Raw genomic sequence first — 22,500 nt, 5'->3', positions numbered from 1 at the left:
TTGTCGACAAATGTATCGCTTGAAAACAACATGTTAATTAATCACCGAGGCAACGACCATCTCATAAGCCAGCGTCGCGGCCACCTTTGAAAGATGACGGCGACAAACCAGACACGGCCAGATATCAATGCGCTACCTTGTGCACAAGCGCGCAGTCAGAACCTTGGCAATGGGCCAGGAGCGGGCACAAGGTTGATAAACGGATCCCCAATAGTGAAAGCCCCCCCCCCCCCTCCCCCGCCCCGAAAAAAATATGGCTGGCATTGGAGTGCCCCATCGTGCCGGCCGGGGCTCTGGATAGTCTTCCAGCCGACCTTTCTGGCCCTCTGGGCTCTCAAATCAGGTCCTTTATCGTAAATCCTGAGGCCCTTCGGGTCCCTTGAAACCCTAGGCAGGGGGAACGTGCCCTCTGTGCCCTTCCCTCCCTGCGCTCCTGCTTGCGCGTCAGGCTGTTGGTTTGCGTTCAAATATAGGCAAATAACGGCGGATCGTAGGCTTTCTGCTGCTTAAAACATTCGTCCATAATACAACAATCGTTTTACTTCATTTTATCATGATGCACTTTCTGGTCGTCCCGGTTCCCGTCCCGTCCCGGTTCCCGTTCAAGTCTAAATCAACAAGTCGGATAAATAGTAGCATACGCCATGTTAATGCCTGCTGCACGTTCTTCATGATAAAGCCCTCCCCAGGCCGGTTGATGTCACCAACCGATTTTGGCTACATCGACCTCCCATACTGTGGCATTGCCTCGGACGGTATGACAAATGACTGTAGTGCATTAGACTACCCGTTGAGTGTTTGCCCCGACGGCTGGACACCCGGGACACTTCATGTTTTCCGGCCCCAACGGCCCGATTAGGGTGGGAGAAAGGGCGACCAACGCCTTTTGGGTTCCATGACGCTTTAGCACTAATAGAGCGAACAGTGCTAAAGCATCATCAATGACCCGGTCGGCGGCACACTACTCGACGGCGGTTTTCCCAAAGCTTCTGCTGTTGCAACAGTTGCAGCAGAAGGCAGCCGGGACTGAGGAGCGGGCAACGGAGGCGACGCTCCAGACAGCGATGGAAAAAGTGACTTGAGGTGCTGCTGGAACTGTTTGTCCGCTGACCGAGCTACTGCAGCTTCAGGTGCTTCGGCGGGCAGCCGCCCTTCATCCCTTTCGCAGGTGACTCCGACAGTCCCTCCTACACTGCCGGTGTCCCAGTCAGCATACAAAGCCCCATGGCTCGACCCTGCTCGCGAACCCCGGTGTCTCAGAGCGACAGCACACGACCACTAATGCTGTGGATGTGACTGGCTGTGCGAGTGCGCGGCGGCGTCTGTCTGCTCCATTGGTGGGGTACACAGTTTGTGGCCCGCTGTTGGGATACGGCCTGTGCCGGCGTCAATGCAGCGGCCTACTTAATGGTGGCCTCTTTTATACTACTGAGTGTGGGTGAATGGTTCGCTGCTGGTGTAACTATGAGTCACATGCTCACTCTACCTGTTTAATGTGCCTTTCCCACAGCTTGCGTATGTGTTGGGTTTTTATATACGCATCAATTACGCATATGCACTTTCTTCATACAAATGGAATCCATGGTGCGGTGTGATGTAGCAATCAGCTGCTGAGCGAGGAAGGAGGACCTTGCCACACTAAAATCAAGCAGTCAGTCATTACATTCATTGCAGTCAGTCACTGAATCCAAATGAGCTGCCGCATAAACATGTCGGTTGGTTGGCTGATGCGAGATTTCGTGCTCGACGCCCACGCGCCCATTCCAGTCTTCAAGAACTAGTCAAAGGCCCCTGTGACCCATCCCTTGTCAATGTAACAAGTGTACTTCGGTTAGGTGTAGTGGCGTCAGGTTTGCCAAAGGATTTCAAAAATGACGTACAGAAAGAAGCATTTGCATTGAATCCTGTATTGGAAAGATGCAACAGAATGACACACCTAATTTGCTGCCAAATTGGCATTCAGGTATAGCGCATTTTTACCGGTGGGGTGCGTCTATTTCCGTGCCTAGGTGTCATCTTCCTCCCAGAATTGCAAATTTCGCCACACTGTCCTTGGTGAGCATTGCTTTTTCACCGTTCATCAGCTCCACTTACACAGATTTCTACTACAAACGGGGGCAACAACAAGGAGGTCGTCTTTGTTGTTGCGAGCTTTACGGGCGAGCATCATGCAAACGTGAACGAAGTCGACATCTAAGGTGTAAGTCACTGACACTCACTTCGCCTTACGACGTGCTCTAACAATCACGTTATGGACATGATATTTAACATCTCTCCATGAACGCTGGAACAGAGCATTTTCTGCTGACAGTTCCTGGCAAGCATGCAGCTTGGCCAGGAACCTCTATGCGGCTAACAAACAGGCCAAACTGCCTCACCACAGCTGCCTTTTCCGTATTGCACCAAGCAATACGTCTTTTCTCTGCCAGTGGTGTTTTTTCCTGAGCCTCATCGGTAGTCTCCCGATCTGCAGATTTCTCCTCCGGAAACAAGGCTCTCTTCCCTCTTGGCTTTTTGTCCGGGTAGGACATTTGCGACCTCCGCCGCACAATCGTCTCCACCCATGTCCTCCTGACCGTCCTTTTCCGCCATTGGTGCGTCGATGAGGTCGTCAACTTTGTCCAGTTTTTTCCTTTTGCAGACGGAGATGCCATTTTTGGTTTGTTGGTTTTGTAAAACACGCATCACGTCGCAGCCCACTCCTGTACATTTTGCTTTGATCTTGAGCATAAAGCAGACCGACTTTAAAATATGGAAAAGGAAAGACAACACAGCTGACCCCAAACGGAACGCCAACTGCATTCTGGCTCCGCTGTTTCGTAATCTACTAACTACACGCTATGCACAACTACATGTGTAGAATACCACTCCATATTTAAGATCATCTAGAAAATGTATACAATTGGGCTCCAATGGTAATTTGCAAGCCGTCCAATGCTTGGAAGCGGAACTTGAAATACTCACATCCTTAACGAGTGTCGCTCTCGGGTAGTAATTTAGAAAGCCAAAAACGGGTAAGATATAAGACGTTTGAGTTCAGAACAGTATTGTGACCCCCACGTGAAAGAAAGCTGTGCTTGTATTTTGAAGCGTGGGCATGTACCACGCTAATGGCTCACGGATGGCGCAATTAACATAGCTGTGCAACAGGTCGTGTCCCGAAAAATAGCTTTCCAGTTCACAGAAAAAATCTGTAAATGAATAACGGAGGCCACAGGCCTCCCGTCCGCGTACTTATTACCCACGTTGTTAGCGCGCATACACTGCCGTCAAGAAAAAGGAAGTGATGGGTTGACGATGGGGTCAGAGGGGGACAGCAACAGATCATGCTAAGCTCTAGCCACGCAGCCGAACTTCACCTGAAATTAGGCCAACGACAGCAGAGTCGCCAACATTCATCAACACGATCAGCAGCTACCGTGATTCGGACGGCCCTCATGCATGGCACGCGCGTCCGTTGGCAAACTGCAGCGTGCCTGTCTTCACTCCTGTAGCCACGCACGCACAACTGCGATGATAATCGATATAGAGAAGAGCAACAGCTCCAGTATCATCGCTGGCCGCATGCGGCAAATGCAAATCCATGCCCTGATGTCCTAGGCTAACTACGCCCTGCCCATGCCATGCTGTCCATGCATGCCATGCGTCATCAGTCGTAAGATAACGAGGCATGGCCGAAACGAGCCTTGGTAAAGTTGATTGCTTCTAAGCTCAAATAATGTATCCATAAGAAATGACGAAAGTACGACAGACAGGCGGCGGTGGCCCACAGACCGTCATCCCAGCCCCCGGACGAGTACGCCGCCCTAGCCCAAGTCTACGTCTACCGGACTGGCTGGTAAAAGTGGGCAGTTTTCTGATGACTGCCATATCGCGGGTAGGTGCAGGATGAAGGTAGTGTGCGCCATGATGCAAGCATTATGATGTATTTGACTTATGATTTGGTATGGAGTGTGCATTGTGAGTGTGACTGCACACTATATGTGAATGCATCAACAAAAATTACAAAAAGACCAGACAACCAACCCGCTGACCTGACCATCGCATTGGAAACCATCTGACGTCATACCGTGATGCTGGCCGCGAAACAGATGGGAGGCAGCCCCAATGCACACCAACGTCGTAACTGTTTTTGACAACGTGACACGCCGGAAGACCAACACCCTTCCCAGCTGCGGATGGGCTTCTTCACGCCATTGCGAGACACTCGTCTGTCTAGGCCCCGCAGACGAGGTCTCTTCGCAGGCATTTTGGTCTGCCCAGAGTGCGCGGACCAAAACCATGCTTAGTGTCCCCTCGACGGATTTTTGCCAACACCGTTGTGGCCCGAAACCGGATGTGGCATCCAAGCCCACTACTACAAGCTATGTTCAGTTAGCGGCCGGACCCCACGCTCATGAAAGCGTTGGTGATACTTGCGCAAGCATATCGGCGTTGGCGATGTGTATGATATATATATATATATATATATATATGTACATATATATATACATATATATATATATATATACATAATCGTTATCAATTATATTTTTCAAGCATATAGGTATATATATATATATATATATATATATATCATTGATCCCGGCGTGAAATGCGTAAAACAATATATAGTAAAGATCCAAGGCTTGATTCAATCGTTCCATTTATCGGAAATAATTAAAGAAACAATGTTGCAGCATGCATCCTAAGCCATACACATTTCACATACAATGAAAAAACCGAGACTCCCAGCGAGTGAAAGCTTTTTTAAAGCAACTTCAGCACCCCATCTGATCGAATTTGGCAGGGAAATTGTTTACGAGGCCTTTTTCCGCCATCGCCAATGCTTGCCATTGTTCTTCGGGCAGCCGTGCCCGCGGCAAATAATTTTGAGGGCCTTTGAGCTCAAACTCTCGACCCGAACACCCCAAAATCGCTCCTGCCCGAAGAATATTATACCCCATATTACAAATAGCGTATGAAAATGCTGTCGCGCGGAAGTTCTAAAACATCCCAAACATAAGCTGAGTTACGAGTGTCGGCTCCATGCAGCTGACCGCATTGCCCTGCCAGTTTCACCAGTGCCTGATCCTGCCAACACCACCAATGTCTGCTCCCGCCAGCTCTATGCGAGTATCAATTTCACAAGTGTCTGACCTCACCATCTCACCAGTGTCTCATCTAACCATCCCTACCAGTGTGTAACCACAACAGCTCCTGCATGGTGCATGACCTCAGTGTGACGTCACTTTGGTATCTCATTCCACCAGCCTCATTGCTGTGTCCCAGCTCCACGCAAGCATGTGTCGATTTTACCTGCCCCACTTAAGTCTGCAACCACCACCCCGCCACCACCACCACCAGTGCGATTTTATTCAGTGCGATGACCCTACAGTGTCTCATCCCACCAGCTCCGCCACGGCGCTTCGTGGTCTGTAAATAGGCAGGTACACCCGCTTCCGCGTCATGGAATGGTTTTGTCGACCATTTGGTTTTCCTTCTCTGTGGTACCACCGGTGCATGGGCGCCATTCTTTAATGGAATCATGTGAGAGCAGTTTTCTTTTCAGATGGCCTATATCGAGAGACCAAAAACCATATTAGGAGACACACACACACACACACACACACACACACACACACACACACACACACACACACACACACACACACACACACACACACACACACACACACACACACACACAGCATTCCCATAACAATAACATTCGCTTTACTGATGTGTCCCTCCTTTGAGACTTGATATGACGCTTTGTGGGTCACCTTAACAGATGTGTGATGCGTCCAGTCAGAAGTTATCCGGCTGCATCGCCCCCCCCCCCCCCCCTGTCGCGATATGCTGACCCCTTGAGGTAGCGAGCTGGAGCTCTTCTGACCTGATATACGCGACAGCGTACGTCTGCTGATGGGTACCTGTTGATATCAACGCAGCGGCCAACGACTATGTTCGGTCGCTTTCTTAACTTGCACAGCGTTCGTAGTTCTTAGAAAAAAGAAGCCTGCACATGGGCGTAGGAACAGGGGGGCCAGGGGGGGTCATGCCACCCCCCACCCCCACCCCCCCACCCCAACTTTTCAACGTGGGGAGGGCCAGCAGTGTTAACCGCCGACCCACCACCCCTTTTCAGATTACGGTTGTGTTTACCTTACTTTTGCACCACATTTAAATAAACAGGCCGATTTACCTAGCTTAACAGCTATCTTCCTCAAGATGAGTCATCTTTTTCGTTTGCTTATTGGCCATCGCTTAGTATCACAGCCGCAGGCCGACGCCGTACGGCCTATGGAGACTGCAACGCCAGGCGTTCAGTATGTTGTTGTTATGAATTGTGAGCGCGAATGTTCAAAACCATATTACATAATTTTTATTAATAATCCATTCTGACTAACTCTTGGACGTTTTAAGAAGAACATGAATTAGCCATTTTAATGCAAGCTTAATATTCCATATCATGTACAATCTGCGTTCAGGAATTCCATAATATCTCTGAACAAAACAGAAAAACACGGAACTGGAGCCTGTGTGACAATTATTGGACCACCTTTGGCGATCAGAGATGTCGTTGCGTCAATAAGGGTTCTGTGCTGCTCCGGGGCCAACTGCTTGGGTCAGAAGGCTTCCCGTGTCAGGGAGAGGAACGATGTGGTGTGATATATCCTTCCAATAGCCTCCGGATTGACCAGGAGATCCCACCCCGAGTCGCTAGAATGACAGCCAGCAGACACTTCGCGTTGGGACGGCGTGGCCCCTCAGCTCGTGACCGGAACCGATAAGATGCTCTTGGTCCTCTACTCAAGAGGCACCTTACCCGGAAGGAAATAAGGGGCTCCATTATTGTTGAGTAGAGAGGAAGTCTCATTATTATTTTTTAAACGAACAAGGCCATCCGATGTTCGCCTGAGACCTTTCATTTTTCAGAACGGATTAGTGAAAAAATTCATCAAAAGGTTTGAATATGCTCGCCAGCAACCCCGAGAGCGAGGACAGTGATGGTCTGGGCTGCAGCTTCCGTAAAACCCAACGGCGTCGGCCACTGCTAGTGCCACCAGACGGCGGGCGCAATGTTAATCTGTCTCTGGACAGATTATAGTTACAGAAACACGGAAAATAGAGAATCTACCTTCCCTCTTTCGGTTTCACCACCACATTCTAGCACCACTTTGCGGTGCTTCAAGGGCCAATCCGTTCTTATCATTAGTCTAAAAATCGCACACGTGAAATATGCGCCCAGACTGCCTTCTAAATGTAAGATTTAATGTCCTGAAGCGTTCAAAGATACTCCTTTCAGAAGCGCCATCGTTTTCGTCCATCCGTTCGCCACGGCTCAGTATAAGCTGCTGAGCCGACGCTGCGCGGCCTACGGAGGCTGCAACGCCTGGCGTCGAGGTTTTTTAAATTAACATTTGCGAGTACGCATGCTCAAAATTATGTCACACATCTTGTATTACTAACCGATTCAAGTGTTCAAAGGCAGTTGTTTGAGAACAGTCATCATTTTCGCTCAACGGTGGAAGAAGGTAACCACTGAGCTAGCGGTCCACGGACAATGGAGACTACAACGCCTGGCGTCGAGGTTTTTGTTGCTAAGATTTGCGAGCGCGCATGTTAAAAGCCACGTTATGTAAATTGCATCACTAGTCGATTCTGACTAAATGCTAAACATATCCGGACAAAGATGGCTTGGCGATGTTAATACACATTGTTGACCACTCCATCTACAATGAAATTTTCACCCTCAAATTTCGACCAAGCATATCGATCTACAATCTACCCTCCCGATGCCTTCAATATCTGTAGAACGCAGATGCAGTATTATGAAAAAGCTTCTGAATCCTATCAGTTTAAAAGAGTTCACCAAGTCGGTGAACATCGGTGACTTATTCCATGCGGTTGTTAAACCATGGATTTCTGCAGTTGATTGGCCTTAACACGCGCTCGGTGGGGGATCAAATTGACTAGCCCCCCGAAGGTTTTTCCAGAATAATTTCCGAACGGCACGGCGCAGCTGCCCCATGTTTTGCACAGCTGTAGACAATTGAATAGCAAATCGTTTGGCATCACAAATCTAGATGTACCTTGTAAGGTCGCTGGTCTATAGCAGGTCAAAGTCAGGCCATGGTTTCAGCGAAGTCATCTCCAAGGGAATCGTTCAATCTGATGCAACAATGGAGAGTTAGACGAGGCCATACATCTCTGAGATGCTTTGTTAGGCGACACAAATATTAAATGAGCAAATGAGGTTGTCGTAAGGTCAGATATAAAAGTCAGATTAAGGTCAAAACCAATCTGTTTTATTACTCTAGGGCTTGGTGTATGGGATAGTTCCTGGTGCTCATTTCAAATTGATTGATGGCAGAAACCGCATTTTAATCTTCCATGGACTTCTTAGAGGTCAAAATAGGTCATTGACCTAAAATGACCAAGGTCAACATTTTGTTTTAGAAACATACTGCCAAGCGTAATCTTTCTCGCTTATTCAAACGCAAAACTCAGAGCAGTCTTGTATGATTTTGGTCACCATGACCTTCAAAAGGTCAAACAAGGTCACTGACCTTAACTGAACATATGACCTTTTGCTTAGAAACAGTTACCTAGGTTCTGGGGGCCCTTAGACACCAACCCGGAATTTGACCTTTTTTGACATCATTTAGCCTGAAGGTCATGACCTAGTTACCTCAAACTTTGACCTAAGTGATTTAACGTACAGGTCAACACACCCTGTGAACTTGGTGTTCTCTTAGTTTCCACGATCTCAGGGGGGTCAAATTGACCCCCTCACCCGAGCGAAGGGTATCTAGCCAGTCTCCCGGACACGTGTTAAAAATGTAAACAGAACTGATTTCACGGTAGCTTCTGGTTTCTGTTCTAGTTACAACGTAAAAATAAAAATGAAACGAAGAAAACCATATACCTTGTTAACATGTTAACTATATCCAGGGATATTTTATGGCGGGGGAACCTCAATAAAGGGGCTTTTATCAACCCTGTGTTCCTCTTAGCGAGGCTCTGGCTATCCCCTGCCTACACGCAAAAGCAGATCAAGTCATCTACGTTGAATGACGGGCAATCAAATGTCCGTTGGACCAATTCATACCTTAAGTAGGCAGCTTCCCGGCGGCATGCAGTGGAAACACGCGGCATTCCAGCTGATGTATGGCAGGTATGCAATGGAAACACGCGGCATTCCAGCTGATGGATGGCAGGGTATGCAGTGGAAACACGCGGCATTCCGGCTGATGGATGGCAGGTATGCAGTGGAAACACGCGGCATTCCAGCTGATGGATGACAAGTATGCAGTGGAAACACGCGGCATTCCAGCTGATGTATGGCAGGTATGCAATGGAAACACGCGGCATTTCAGCTAATGGATGGCAGGTATGCAGTGGAAACACGCGGCATGCCAGCTGATGGATGGCAGGTGTTTGCCCATGGATGACAGGTATACAGTGGAAATTGGGGTCCAATGGGCGCGGGCACTCTGATCCTCGGTGTATGGTGATATACCGTTATTGCGCGGACTTGCTATGTTCGGGCCAGAATGGACGTAGGCAGGAGGTCCGGAAATGCACCTGTCAAAAACACTGTCATGGTGTCACGCCGCCTCACCAGCTGGGAGGCCCTCTGATCGTGTCCAGGAGCAGGGAACAGCCAAGGAACACCTTACGGTTCGCATTGGCCAGCAACGCTCACCTGGGCTTAAACACCTGCTAATGAGAGGATTCTCATGAGCTGACGGTCTCAGCCACCTTTAGCCATTGTGCAAATTATCTATTTAACCTTGCTTTTTACATTAGTATTCTTGCGCTGCATTGGGATAGATGCTGACAATGGTACTGCAAATGTACGTTTAGTCATGGGGTTTCCGCCAACGTCTTGCCCAGAGCCACGGATGCATCCTTGCAGGTCGAATGTCGGCCTCGTCTTCATGGTCTTGCGTGTTCTGAGGTTGTCTTCTTCCCTGTTAACAGGCTCGTTGCCGCCTATTAATTAGGTGTAATGTGGTCGTTTAGTCCATTTTTGCTTAACCGGCTCTTCTAGTGCAATTCAAATCGCAGTTAATCTCCGCACATTAATTAGAGATCAGTCTGATATTTGAGAACGGTCTGGGTAGGCGAGAGTTTAGTTGCTTATAATTCCGTGCATATATTCTTGGTTGTACGGTTTCTTTATTTTCTGCAATAGCCGCACACGCGACACATTTGTAGCCTGATAGTGGGTCGGCGGACACACGGCCGTCATGACGCGTCAGCGACGGTCACAGTCCGTGTACAGCAGCGGTCACGAATTTGGCGATGCCCGCAGCTTGGCAAATATCGTTTTTGCGCTCAATCACGTCTTATTTCTCAACACTGAATTAAAAGCGTTTGGTTTTTACTTTTGAAATGAATGTTTCCTTCCAAAGAGCAGAACGCTAATCAGGCAGCGAGCCAATCCGTTCAGCTGGCTACATATCCAGCTTCTTGGAATGCAGTATCTTGATGGTAGGAAAGAGATAGCGTTAGAGCTGAAGCAGCGAATGAGGCGTTGATTGGTACAGTACTAGCATTCTATGCAACGACGATGGAATTTTACAGCTCTGCTTTTCCTTAAATATCCGATGCGTGTCATGTTTTGCTTCTTTACTCCTTGCCACTAATTACTTCGGGCGCTCACAATTAGCCACTTAATGCAGAGAATCCGAATAAGCTGTTAACAATACGAAGGCATCGTGAACTGGGCACTAACATTAATATAAACTTCTTGTACTTAAATTAAGATGTCGCAAATGTACAAATATCTGCAGGCCTCCACAAACCGATCGATAACAAATGAAAAAAAAAATGTTGTCTGGATAGCTTTGCCTATCCGCACATTCAGCTCCAGCATACGTTGACCCCGCTGCTATCTGTAACGCTGCAGAGCGAAGGAGAGCTCAGGCCCGAGCTCTGTGCACTCCACCTGGTGTGCGTCGAGGAAAATCAAAAGCGGATGACTTGCTGAACTGTTCTATTTGGTATCGATCGTTTTAATGAAGACCATGAGACAATTGAAACAGAGGAAGAGAGAGAGAGGGAGAGAGAGAGAGAGAGAGAGAGAGAGAGAGAGAGAGAGAGAGAGAGAGAGAGAGAGAGAGAGAGAGAGAGAGAGAGAGAGAGAGAGAGAGAGAGAGAGAGAGAGAGAGAGAGAGAGAGAGAGAGAGAGAGAGAGAGAGAGAGAGAGAGAGAGAGAGAGAGAGGAGAGAGAGAGAGAGAGAGAGAGAGAGAGAGAGAGAGAGAGAGAGAGAGAGAGAGAGAGAGAGAGAGAGAGAGAGAGAGAGAGATAGAGGGACAGAGAAAGAGGGAAGGAGAGTGAGAGCTAGAACACACACCACACCACACACACACACACACACACACACACACACACACACACACACACATCACACGCACACACAGCACACACACACACACACAACACACACACACACACGTGCGCGCGCGCGCGCACGCACGCACGCACACACACATACACACGCACAGAGGAATATCGTTGGAATTGTTCGCAAAAGTGAGAGCTGATACACGAAAAGACGGCACTCACAACCACTTAGATGTCTGTCAGCTTTCAGATCAGCACATGACGGCACTCAACGCCGCGCTGAGATATAAACTGGCTTCGAACCAGGCGACCTAGCCCGAAGCAAACCTCACTGGTTCAGTGAGTGGGAACAGGGGTCTCCAGTCGTTCCTCTCAGTCCCGTCCGGTCCCTGGCACACGGCCAGGGCTACCGCTAGCATGAGAGGCGATCCACAAGATAAGACCACAAGTGTAGCCATGTTCACATGCAGAACCTACCAACGTATCAACTATTGCAGAGGTGCAGAATACAGATACTTGATGGACGTTTATGGGTGAATTTCGGGTTTTCTTTCTGAGGATAGAATGACCATTGCTGCAAAGACGAGCTAAGTAGTACCTATGTGGTTAAAAAACCGAATAAAGCTTTAAGAACAGATTCGATATGATCCAAAGCGCTTGACGCGAAATCTGCAGCTGATGCAGCCGAACAACCTGTAATGTCCGACTGGATTGAGCCAGTTCGCCGTGCTTGGGTGATACGTTGACAGGAAGAGACATGAGAGCCGCAAGAGGACAAGCTTTTTGGAGCTAAATGTAGTGGTGGTGGGGGGGGGGGGGGGGTAGGTGATCCCAGTGGCCGGCAAGATTTTGAGGATTATAACTGCCAAGGAGAGGCAACAGCATTTCACTCAGCGTAACTTATTGATTCAGCTAAGATGCTATAGATGAACATTACATGAATCAATTTGCTTCCGGCTGGTAAATTCAGGGGCAAAATACGTTCATTCGAAAATAGTTCTACTGCTGTGAACAGAATCCCTGTTCATATCATCACATCGGTCAGTGACAGAGCTAGATCCCTCGCCAAGAAGGGACTCAAATCGGGGGTCAAGGGCGGAGGATCTGCCAGGGATGCCCCCCTAGGTCTCTATATGGGCCCTTTTCGGGGATCCGAGGGATTTTATTATGCCCGGTATCCCATTTGATGCATGGTGGGCCCATTTCGATGTTTTAGAAGACCTAAGAGCGTCTTAAACTTGGCAAAAACAAACTGGACATTTGGCCCAGGGGTCCAAAAGCTCTTCGCGGCCACTGCACGGATTCTTATCTGAGTTGTAAAACCCAAAGCGAAACAGCCAGTAGGAATGAGATCTACCAAATTATCCACTACGTTATTAGCAAAAGTAACGGTTCTGGTATGTTTTTATGAACGGTCTTGCCTAGATACATTTGTCACAGCTAAGGCGAGTTTCCCTAGTACAGTAGCGTTATCGATATCAACCAATGCGACGAAAATGAGCCAATAAACCAACAGCAACTCTCCCAACGCTTGACTAGGATCAGCATGAATCTTTGCACCTTGCGCTAGGGTTGGTCTCGCTAGGAACCATGTTAAGCCAGTCTGATGTTCCAATCTGTCGACAAAACACAAAACACCCAGCTAACGTGCGACGACTGTGTGTCACCCCCGGCTAACGTGCGACCACTGCGTGTCGCCCCCCTCCCCCCGAACAAAACACCCAGCTGATGTGCGACGACTGTATGTCGCCCCCAGCTAACGTGCGACGACTGCGTGACGCCCCCCCCCCCCCCCCCCCCACCTCTCCAACGTCCTCCCTTGTGTGAGATGCAATCAGCACCGCTCATTCCGGCATCCGCTAGCATGGAATGCGACGTCAGATTCACAAGCGATTTGCATTAGCGGTGGCGCGCGCGGCGGTGCTGCGCGTGCTGTGCGTGAAGATCTGTCACGTAGGGCGCGCATGCAATGTGCAGATCCGTCACACGAAGTGCACGTGCTGGGATCAGCCGATGCCGCACTCCTGCGCGGGACTGAACTGAACCACGCGCCACCTGGTCTAGGGCAGGCGCTTCCCAAACAAAAGGTCGAATGAAAAAAAAAACATGGGAAAAGTGTAGCGTGTAGAGTCGGACGACAAAATGTAGAAAGAGACAAAAGTTTATATAAAATCGAATCGCAAAAGGTCACAGCGTAAAAGGTCGATAGGGATAAAAGTCGAGTCGGAAAAAGTGTAATTGAAGAAATCTAAAGACTAAAAGACAAAAGGCATAAGGCAAAATCAAAAAGTCTAAAGGGACAAAAGACGGCAGGAAATCCACTAGACACTACTGAGTGTGTGCGATGTCACTCTTCTTATCATAAACACAACCTGAACCAAGAGTATTTGCAATCTAATGAATGTTTGTCCTCAGACGTCCTTTAACCGCACTTACTGGTATTTGAAGGTACAAGGCATAGGAACTCTGAGCTTTTAATGCCCAACATAGGGATGTGACACTCTATGCAGTTGGAAGGGGACTGGATCCCCCTCCCCGCCATTTCCCCCAACCTTGAGAAATAAGTGTTTGAAAGCCGGGGAGATGTCCAGGACCGGACAAAACCGGACGGAACCGAATGGAACAGGGCGAGATCAGACGGGACTGAACAGAGCGTGAAGCTATCGGATCGGGCGGGATGGGATCAGACGAGTTTTAATGTGGCCCTCGAGAAAGCCGCTGCCTAAGCTGCATCACCTGGCTCTCACCAGTTGAGCGGCGACGCGGGGCTGTCGTGTCCCGGACGTTTTGCGTCGGGGAGAGGGAAGTAAGCAGGGTACGCAGGGCGGCCGCAGGACAGCGGACCGGGTCTGTTGTGGGACTGTGTCGGCATGCAAACCTGCAAGTGCGCTATGCAACCCTAAAAACACCACACTTTGCGGGCCCGTTCGAGGCACAACACCAAGGTACTTCATATCAGCGTGGAAGGTCATTCGGTCAGGGGTGTATGGTTATTTAGCCAGGGGCGTAGTTTCGTAAAATTAATGGGGGGGGGGGGGGTTAGGGGGCGGAGCAGGGGAAAGTGGAGCAGCCTCCCTTGGAAACGCCAATAAATGGCCTTCACCCGCATTCGACCCACTTTTCCCTCAAATGTGGCGATCCAGGCCCCTCCAAACTTAATAGGAAACCGCAACCCCATGTTGGGCATTGTGAGCTCAGAGTTCCTATGCCGAGTTATCGACCTTCAGTGTACCATGCAGTACGGTGAAGCGACGTTGTAGAGCAATACTCATTACATTGTTCGGACTCGGTTCTCCAAGCTGTGCTTTTGAGGGCAAATATGCCATTGCAAGCATTCAGTACTTCCTCGTAGACTTGCTGGTAACTTTTATTCCTGTGGGCTTTTGACTTTTATATTTTGGCTTATCCCTGCCTACTTTATTCTCTGTCCACTTTTAGTTCTTTGACTTTTCATGTGTGCTTTCGGTACTTTACTTTTTTCGTTTTCACTTTCAGCCATTTAACTTTTTCTTTTCGACTTTTCCAGTTTTTTTCAACTGATTTTTTTGCAGTATAACTTTTATTCCTATACTTTTTTGTCTAACTTCTTTCACTCGGCTTTTTCAAACCGATTCGTTTTTGTCCGGACACCAGAGCAGACCCTGAAGAGTGCGCGGTATTGTCTGACCGTCTCATTTCTGGACGTGTGGATGCGTGACTGCATTCCCGATGCGCCGTGAAGCGACGACGACAAATGGGTTTATAACGCAAGCAATGCAGTCGTCACGTATCTGCGTGTCTACATGAAAGCACGCATGTTGGATGTGTTGGTGACAAGAATGTGTTCGCCTTGGCATCTCAATATGTGTGATGGTGTTGCGTCTTCTCGGGCCAACTAGATACGGACACTATTTGTATTCTTATGTCTTGCACGAACATGACATTTGATCCACGATGCCGAAGCCTCCACGGGCCACATAAATGATTGTGAAAGTTAGCTTCCAACGGCACGTTTGCAGTCTTTTGTGACGTTCCAGTCCAGCGCAGATGGTCAGGTGACCCATCCGACACCACTCTCCCTGCGTATGACACTGGTCTGTGTCAAGAGCAGATGGTCAGGTGACCCATCCTACGCCACTCTCCCGGCGTATGACACTGGTCTGTGTCAAGAGCAGATGGTCAGGTGACCCATCCTACGCCACTCTCCCTGCGTATGACACTGGTCTGTGTCAAGAGCAGATGGTCAGGTGACCCATCCTACACCACTCTCCCTGCGTATGACACTGGTCTGTGTCAAGAGCAGATGGTCAGGTGACCCATCCTACGCCACTCTCCCTGCGTATGACACTGGTCTGTGTCAAGAGCAGATGGTCAGGTGACCCATCCGACACCACTCTCCCTGTGTGTGACACTGGTCTGTGTCAAGAGCAGATGGTCAGGTGACCCATCCTACACCACTCTCCCTGCGTATGACACTGGCCTGTGTCAAGAGCAGATGGTCAGGTGACCCATCCTACACCACTCTCCCTGCGTATGACACTGGCCTGTGTCAAGAGCAGATGGTCAGGTGACCCATCCGACACCACTCTCCTTGCGTATGACACTGGTCTGTGTCAAGAGCAGATGGTCAGGTGACCCATCCTACACCACTCTCCCTGCGTATGACACTGGTCTGTGTCAAGAGCAGATGGTCAGGTGACCCATCCTACACCACTCTCCCTGCGTATGACACTGGTCTGTGTCAAGAGCAGATGGTCAGGTGACCCATCCGACACCACTCTCCCTGTGTGTGACACTGGTCTGTGTCAAAAGCAGATGGTCAGGTGACCCATCCGGCACCACTCTTCCTGTGTATGACACTGGTTCAAGCAGATGTCAGGTGACCCATCCGGACCTTCTGTGTATGACCTGGGCTTCGGCCAGGCAGCCGCCCTCGTGAAACACTTGGAGCAGCATCCAGATGACATCGCCAGCGGTCGGGCGCGCCGGCTGGACGGCATGGGACCGTACAGACCACCCGTGTTACCACGTAGCTGGCGTTGCTCTCGGGCTCTCGTGCGGTCAAGGCACAGCTCAGCGTTCGCAGTGTCCGCCTTACTATTTCCTTGTACTATTTGCACCTGGACGTGGGCTCTACGGCCGACTGTGCCTGACGTCCACACGCTGCCCCAGAGCGGTGCCGCGCCCGCTGTGGGCTCGCCTGGCCGTTGCCTAAGCTTTCAGCCCGTTGGTTCATACGCTGCCCCTGCGCCCCGCACCGTCGGCGGTGGGCGCGGCGGCGGTGGCGTGCGCCAGGCCTCGTCCCCGCCGCCGGCGGCCAGGCATCCGTCGCATAGCCGCGCAGAGAAGGGTCCGCCTGTCGGCGCTCAGATTCCAAAGGTGCACTTTAGAGCGGCGTATATTTAAGGAATGGACACCACATTAATTGTCGAGTCACGCACAGGTACATTTAACGCAGTCATGAGCATGACCTAGCCTGATCATGGAAGTTTCCCACAGGAAAAGGCAATCTTACGACACGAACTAAGACACCGATTTCCATAAACTGTCCTGGCGTTCATAGATCGTCATGGAATGTGAGAGAGCAATTTGATGGTGCGCTCCGCTCTTAATTGTGGTGTGTTTTTGCATTTAACGGCGTTTGACTTTGTCATTTTTTGCGCTGAAATATAGTAAATGAGTATACGATGCAAATGTCGCTTATGGATCCCAAAATGGTCCCAGTTTGCCGAACATTATCAGGAGTACCGGGTTTCGATCGTGATTTTCCACGCCTGAACGTTGATTTCCATAGCTTGCTGCCCCAGCATGTTTGGGACATACGTGTTTCCGCAGACCGTGGCTCCAGTTTTTTTGTTGTTTTTTTAGTTGTGGCCGTGCCATTTGTGTCATCGCATGAAACCTGCACGCCAACTCAGCACGTAAAAATCTAGATCCTCATGAATCGTGCATCACAAACCCATCACTCTGCCCCTCACATGGGATATTGTGGTAACCTTGAGAATGCACATGCAGGGGGTGGTGGAAATGGTAACATAAGGTGCACATTTGAAAGCCAGTTTACATTTCGAAATAAGTTTTGACTGCCTTTGTCACCAAAATTATCCCACAATGGTATGCATAGGATACATACTAGAGTATGCATAAAGCCATTTTTGCAATTTGAAATACGTTTCGACCGCCTTTGTACCGAAATTTCCCCTCAATGGTATTCATAGTCGACCTGTCCTATCTTTGTTTTGGCCATCAAAATTCATTTTTCAGGCATGTGATAGCCGAGCAGGATTCGCCTGTATTCTACCACCTCACTACGTTCTACGATACAAATGTCTTAATCAAGTGGTAACTCAACTAATAAGCTAAGGCGTAGTGCCATCGGAAGAAGCTATCCTTAACACAGCTAACTGACTACGGGACGGAGGAAGCTGCCGTCAGTATTTTCGGACGTAGTTCAAATGAAGATGTCGCTGCCCCGCGTAAAGGAAGAAATTAGGTGAAGACTTTCCTTGGAAATGCCTGATGTGTGTAGTGGTAAGGTGAGACTGTAAAATATGGTTGAGGGCGAGGCGTGTGTGAGCATTGATCAGGCGATCAATCCTTGCAATGCTGCAAGCTGCGCGATCAGTGGAGTGCGTGACATTATACCGGTGAAAACGATGGTAAGTATAGCTCACCCACTACGCAAACGCCGCGCAAAGTCTCGTGGAAATACTGGCTCCTACCCAGATCAATGTGACTCAGTGCGATGGGATCCGTACATTTTTTCAACGTTAGGTCGCCACGGCACCAACTTTTTCACAATTTTAGGACGGTGGGGGCTTCTAGTTCCGAAAAAATGTTCCTGCGACCTGACCGAGTACTGGCAACGTTTTGTTACCACACTGAATAGTGCCAGACCTTATACTATTCTTGATATTGCGCAAATACTAGTAATTGCCCCTAATATGTGGTTTAGCTGCTTTTTGGGGGGACCGGTCATCCACAGCAAAAGCAGGCAAAGTAATTGAACGTCACACGTTTGTCTTACAGAACGGATGAACAGCAGTGGCAAATGCCCGGGACTGGCGCTGCTTTCTGTGACGTCACTGGTATGGTCTAACCTCGGGGCACGCGTTTCTAATCGGTCTTCCACCACTCCAGCCGGTGATGACGTTACCGGTAACCGACGGTGTCGGTACCAAGAGAAGTCGTCTCTTTATGGGGGAGACCACATGCATGCATTGAACGGGGCCGGCCATGACATCGTATCTGTAAACGCTGCCCCTGCATCTTACACCGAGCATGAATTCTCCTCTCCGGTAGCCTCCTCCAGCCTCATGTGTGGTGGTCAGTCACCGCCCCCGCACTCATGCCTTAGCATCGCCTCTGCGCGGCTGGTCGTCGTACCCACAAACGTCCTCAGCCTAAAAGGCTGCTGCCGGTGCCAAGACCGACTCTGATGCTCTGCACTCCACCCGCCCCACATCTTGCGCACACACGAACATAACTCCGTCTATAAGACTCTGATTTTCCCTCCCGTCAAACACACGCTGGCGCCGCCCATGGAGCGAATGCCTCCCCTCCCTCGCACCTGGCGGTGCCTATGAACTGCTGGCCGCCTCCACGATGATCTCCTCTGGACCGACCAGCGGCGGCGCGCGACCCGTCAGACCGTCGCGCAGACTCTGCACCCGGAACACGCGCAGCGCCGACGACTCCTTGCTGTTGACGAAGACGGGCGTGCGGCTGCCGTCCTCGGCCGTCGGCTCCGGCGCCGCCTCCACCACGATGGCGTCGCCGGGATCTCGAAGCTGAAGCTCCTGCCGCACGTCGCCGGCAGCCTCGCTCTCCAGGCGCAGATCGATCAGCGCCGCCGACACTTTGCTGTTCACGAACACGGGCAGCGCATTCGTCAGCACTGCATCCGTCTTGGTCAGGATCGACGGCGCTCGCGTGTCCTGCTGCTGCGCCAGCATCTCGATCAGGAACACTCTGTCCTTGGGGTTCTGGAACGGTGGAGCGGGCCGTGTCGTGAGCACAGACGTCCCAGACCGAGCCTGAATTCACCTCTCCGGTGGCCACCCCCAGCCTCATTTGTGGTGGTCAGTCGCCGTCCCCACACTCATGCCTGTCTGTCTGTCTGTCTGTCTGTCTGTCTGTCTGTCCGTCTGTCTGTCCGTCTGTCTGTCTGTCTGTCTGTCTGTCTGTCTGCCCCTCTGTCTGTCTGTCTGTATGTATGTATGTATGTCTGTCTGTCTGTCTGTCTGTCTGTCTGTCTGTCTGTCTGTCTGTCTGTCTGTCTGTCTGTCCGTCTGTCTGTCTGTCTGTTTGTCTGTTTGCATCTCTGTCTGCTTGTCGTGTTATGTATGTCGTTTGGCATTTGTCGGGCCATTTCCATTAACCGGCCTAGTCCCAGTTTGGTGTGTTCATATTTACAGCCTTCCGAGGAACTGACCTAAGTCAGTCACTCAAAGTGCACCGGCAGGCACGTTCCGGCTTTACCATAACGCAAGGTCTGCGTAAGCAGCGTAAAACGCAGCCACAGAGCACGCAGAAAAAGCGCGAAAAGTACCCAGACCAGTGATCGGGAAATCACGCCGTGACGCTTTTCTCAGCGGTGCCGGTCGATCACATCGCGAAAGACAATCTTGGGCACGCAACTCGTCCCGAAAGCCATTCCAGTGCAAGTAACGGGTGGAATGGCCCTGGACGTCACTCCCACTGCCTCAGGAGTCGATGGTTCGGGACCGATGTGAGCGTGACGCCGGCCGATCCACGTGAGTCGGCGTGGGGGAGCAGCGCGCGCTTGTTACGTACCCGCAACGAGACGAGCGTGCCGACGGGCCCGAGCGGGCCCTCTTGCGTGGTGCGGAACACCGGCAGCCGGTTGGGGAACGAGTAGGTGTGCGTGAGCTGTCCACCGCCCGAGTAGCGCACGCTGTACGAGCCGTGCACGTTACCCAGCACGTCACGCTCCTCCTGCCGGCTCTGCTGCGGCGCCGAGTAGCTGTAGCTGTAGGCGAGCGGCGCACCGAGCCGCGCCACGGGCGCCTGCGGCCGCGCCCACCCGGCCACCGCCAGACAGCTCAGCAGCGTCAGAGTCTGCGGGAGACGACAGCCAGTGAGTCTGTGCCCACGCGGCCACCGCCAGACAGTTCAACAGCGTCAGAGTCTGCGGGAGACGGCAGCCAGTGGGTCTGTGCCCACCCGGCCACCGACAGACGGCTCAGCAGCGCCAGAGTCTGCGGGGGACGACAGCCAGTGGATCTGTGCCCACCCGGCCACCGACTGACAGCTCAGCAGCGCCAGAGTCTGCGGGAGACGACAGCCAGTGGGTCTGTGCCCACCCGGCCACCGACAGACAGCTCAGCAGCCTCAGAGTCTGCGGGAGACGACAGCCAGTGAATTTGAGGCTAAGTGACCGACCGGTCACTTCCGTACAACTCAGAAGCAGCAGAGTCTGTGAGACGTGGCCGACAGGACATTCGTGACTAGTATGTTGTTGACACTAGGCATAGGTTTATAGACGGTAGGTGCGAATATGTAGAGGATAGAGAAAGAAGACCGACTGTATGAATGTGCAGGAGACATAGGATACGCCGCAATCTTAAGTCGAAGGTCACCAAAAGGCATCATAATGGTGTTCAGTTTTATCAATGTGATCAGCTTTAGTGATCAGTTGATCAGTGACTGAACATTGTGTGCACAATTTAAAAGCCAATGGTTTGATGGTCTTGAGAGCCTGAGCACCAGATAATGACTCTTTTCGTATAACCATCAATGCATGATGAGATGATCCGCGATTAGAAAATGAGTGCGACAAGAGTCATCAGTTCGGTGTTGGTTGCTTTTGATGCTTCATTTGACTATATGACGAGACTGGCATTGCGGTGACGAACAAATTATACCTGATTTCATTGGACTTTATCTGACGGCATCTTTGCTGATATGCGAGTACAAAGGAAATGTGCCGAAATGTGTGACTTGATTGGGAACAAGCGCATCGTGATCGCTTAGTGCACGAGCGGCATAAAGCATTACAGACCCATTACCTGTATGAATTATGTGACGCGATCGATGCACTGAGGTAGTCTTCGTTCGAGATTGCGGTGAGAATAACATGTAGCTCTCAGTAAGATCAAGAGATATCAGTCCAGTAAATGTTTATGTATCTTCGTGCGCCATTGCAATATAAATGTTTGGAAAGAGAAGAGAACAATTACCTCAGTTGTCACTGGCATGTATTTAAAGCACCCTGCCCGCATTGCGGCGCCTACCGAATCAATTAGCATTCATCACCGGGTGTATAGATTGCAATGAAGGGTTGAGGTCGCGTATAAGTAGCCGATCCGGCGCGGCCCTGCCCATTGTCTGCCCTGTACATGGCCGAGCCCATCACGTCCGCGCTTATCATCAAGGATGAAGGCGCGGCTCAGCAGCGCGCCGTCAAGGATGTCTGAGCCTGCCGAACAGCTGATTGGCAATCATAGGTGCCCCGCTGATGTTCAGCTCCCAAATTGGCAGCGGGGCCTGGGTTACACGTGACCGCGGCCTGCTTCCTGCCACTCCACCCCCTGTTGTGAATCAGGCCTGCGATTGACGAGAAGTGGACGACCAGCCAGACGAACCGGTGCAGGTGGTGGCTGGTGCTGTACCGACTGAAGTGCCTACTCGGTAACTCACGACGAAGCAAGCGATCGTTTCCCACAATGTGCACACATTCACTTGGTTGTGTGTTCGTTCAGTGTTCAGGTCTTTCATAGCCCCCATATGTCTAGGGTCAGCACCCTCTTTGAATACCACGCCACTGTTCCGCGTCTGACTCTGATGGCCAGACGGGAAACTCGTCGCGAGATTTTGGACTGTCGCTGATATCAGTTGTGCTGTCTTGGGTCTTTCAAACCTAATTTTGTATACGAAAAGTGGCCCGGACGACTGGCAATTCGTATCGTTCTTTTGCCTCTCAGAGCTGCTCACACCACCTCGTTTCAAGGCATCCATGCTTGCTGGTGAGGTCAAAGGTGAGAATCTAAGCCCAAAGTCTGCACACCAGGCTGCAAGCCAACAAAACCCGTGGCGACCGCCCCGCCGGAGTTTCCAGTGAGCGGTCGGGGCGACCTCTCAGTCCGTTCACCCGGCAGGACTTCACGGGTGGTCGCCGCGGCGGAACCCGCGCCGCGCGCCGCCGCGCCACCCGGCGG

General features: G+C 50.7%; 1 protein-coding gene across 1 annotated transcript; it reads right to left on the bottom strand.

Moving 5' to 3' along the window:
* Positions 1 to 18,806: 18,806 nt before the first annotated feature.
* LOC119100596 (uncharacterized) lies at positions 18,807 to 22,300 on the bottom strand. Its single transcript, XM_037223675.1, has 3 exons — positions 22,277 to 22,300; positions 20,117 to 20,401; positions 18,807 to 19,305 (listed from the first exon to the last, which is right to left on the bottom strand). The coding sequence occupies exons 1-3, from the start codon at positions 22,298 to 22,300 to the stop codon at positions 18,901 to 18,903; spliced, it is 714 nt and encodes a 237-aa protein (XP_037079570.1). The 3' UTR covers positions 18,807 to 18,900.
* Positions 22,301 to 22,500: the final 200 nt, after the last annotated feature.

This window comes from Pollicipes pollicipes, unplaced genomic scaffold (genome assembly GCF_011947565.3).
Source record: "Pollicipes pollicipes isolate AB1234 unplaced genomic scaffold, Ppol_2.1 Scaffold_4881;HRSCAF=5763_pilon_pilon_pilon, whole genome shotgun sequence".
Classification (NCBI taxonomy): domain Eukaryota; kingdom Metazoa; phylum Arthropoda; class Thecostraca; order Pollicipedomorpha; family Pollicipedidae; genus Pollicipes; species Pollicipes pollicipes.
Note: the sequence above shows the minus strand (reverse complement) of the source record. Positions and strands in the feature narration are given on the sequence as shown.

What these genes read in the sequence shown, in the direction of transcription:
- LOC119100596 (XM_037223675.1), bottom strand. Translation starts at nt 22,300, where the DNA reads ATGGATGCCTTGAAACGAGGTGGT. An exon ending in ATGCCTTGAAACGAGGTGGT is followed by an intron (nt 20,402 to 22,276) that starts GTGAGCAGCTCT and finishes CGTCTCCCGCAG; the next exon opens with ACTCTGACGCTGCTGAGCTG. An exon ending in GCACGCTCGTCTCGTTGCGG is followed by an intron (nt 19,306 to 20,116) that starts GTACGTAACAAG and finishes CCACCGTTCCAG; the next exon opens with AACCCCAAGGACAGAGTGTT.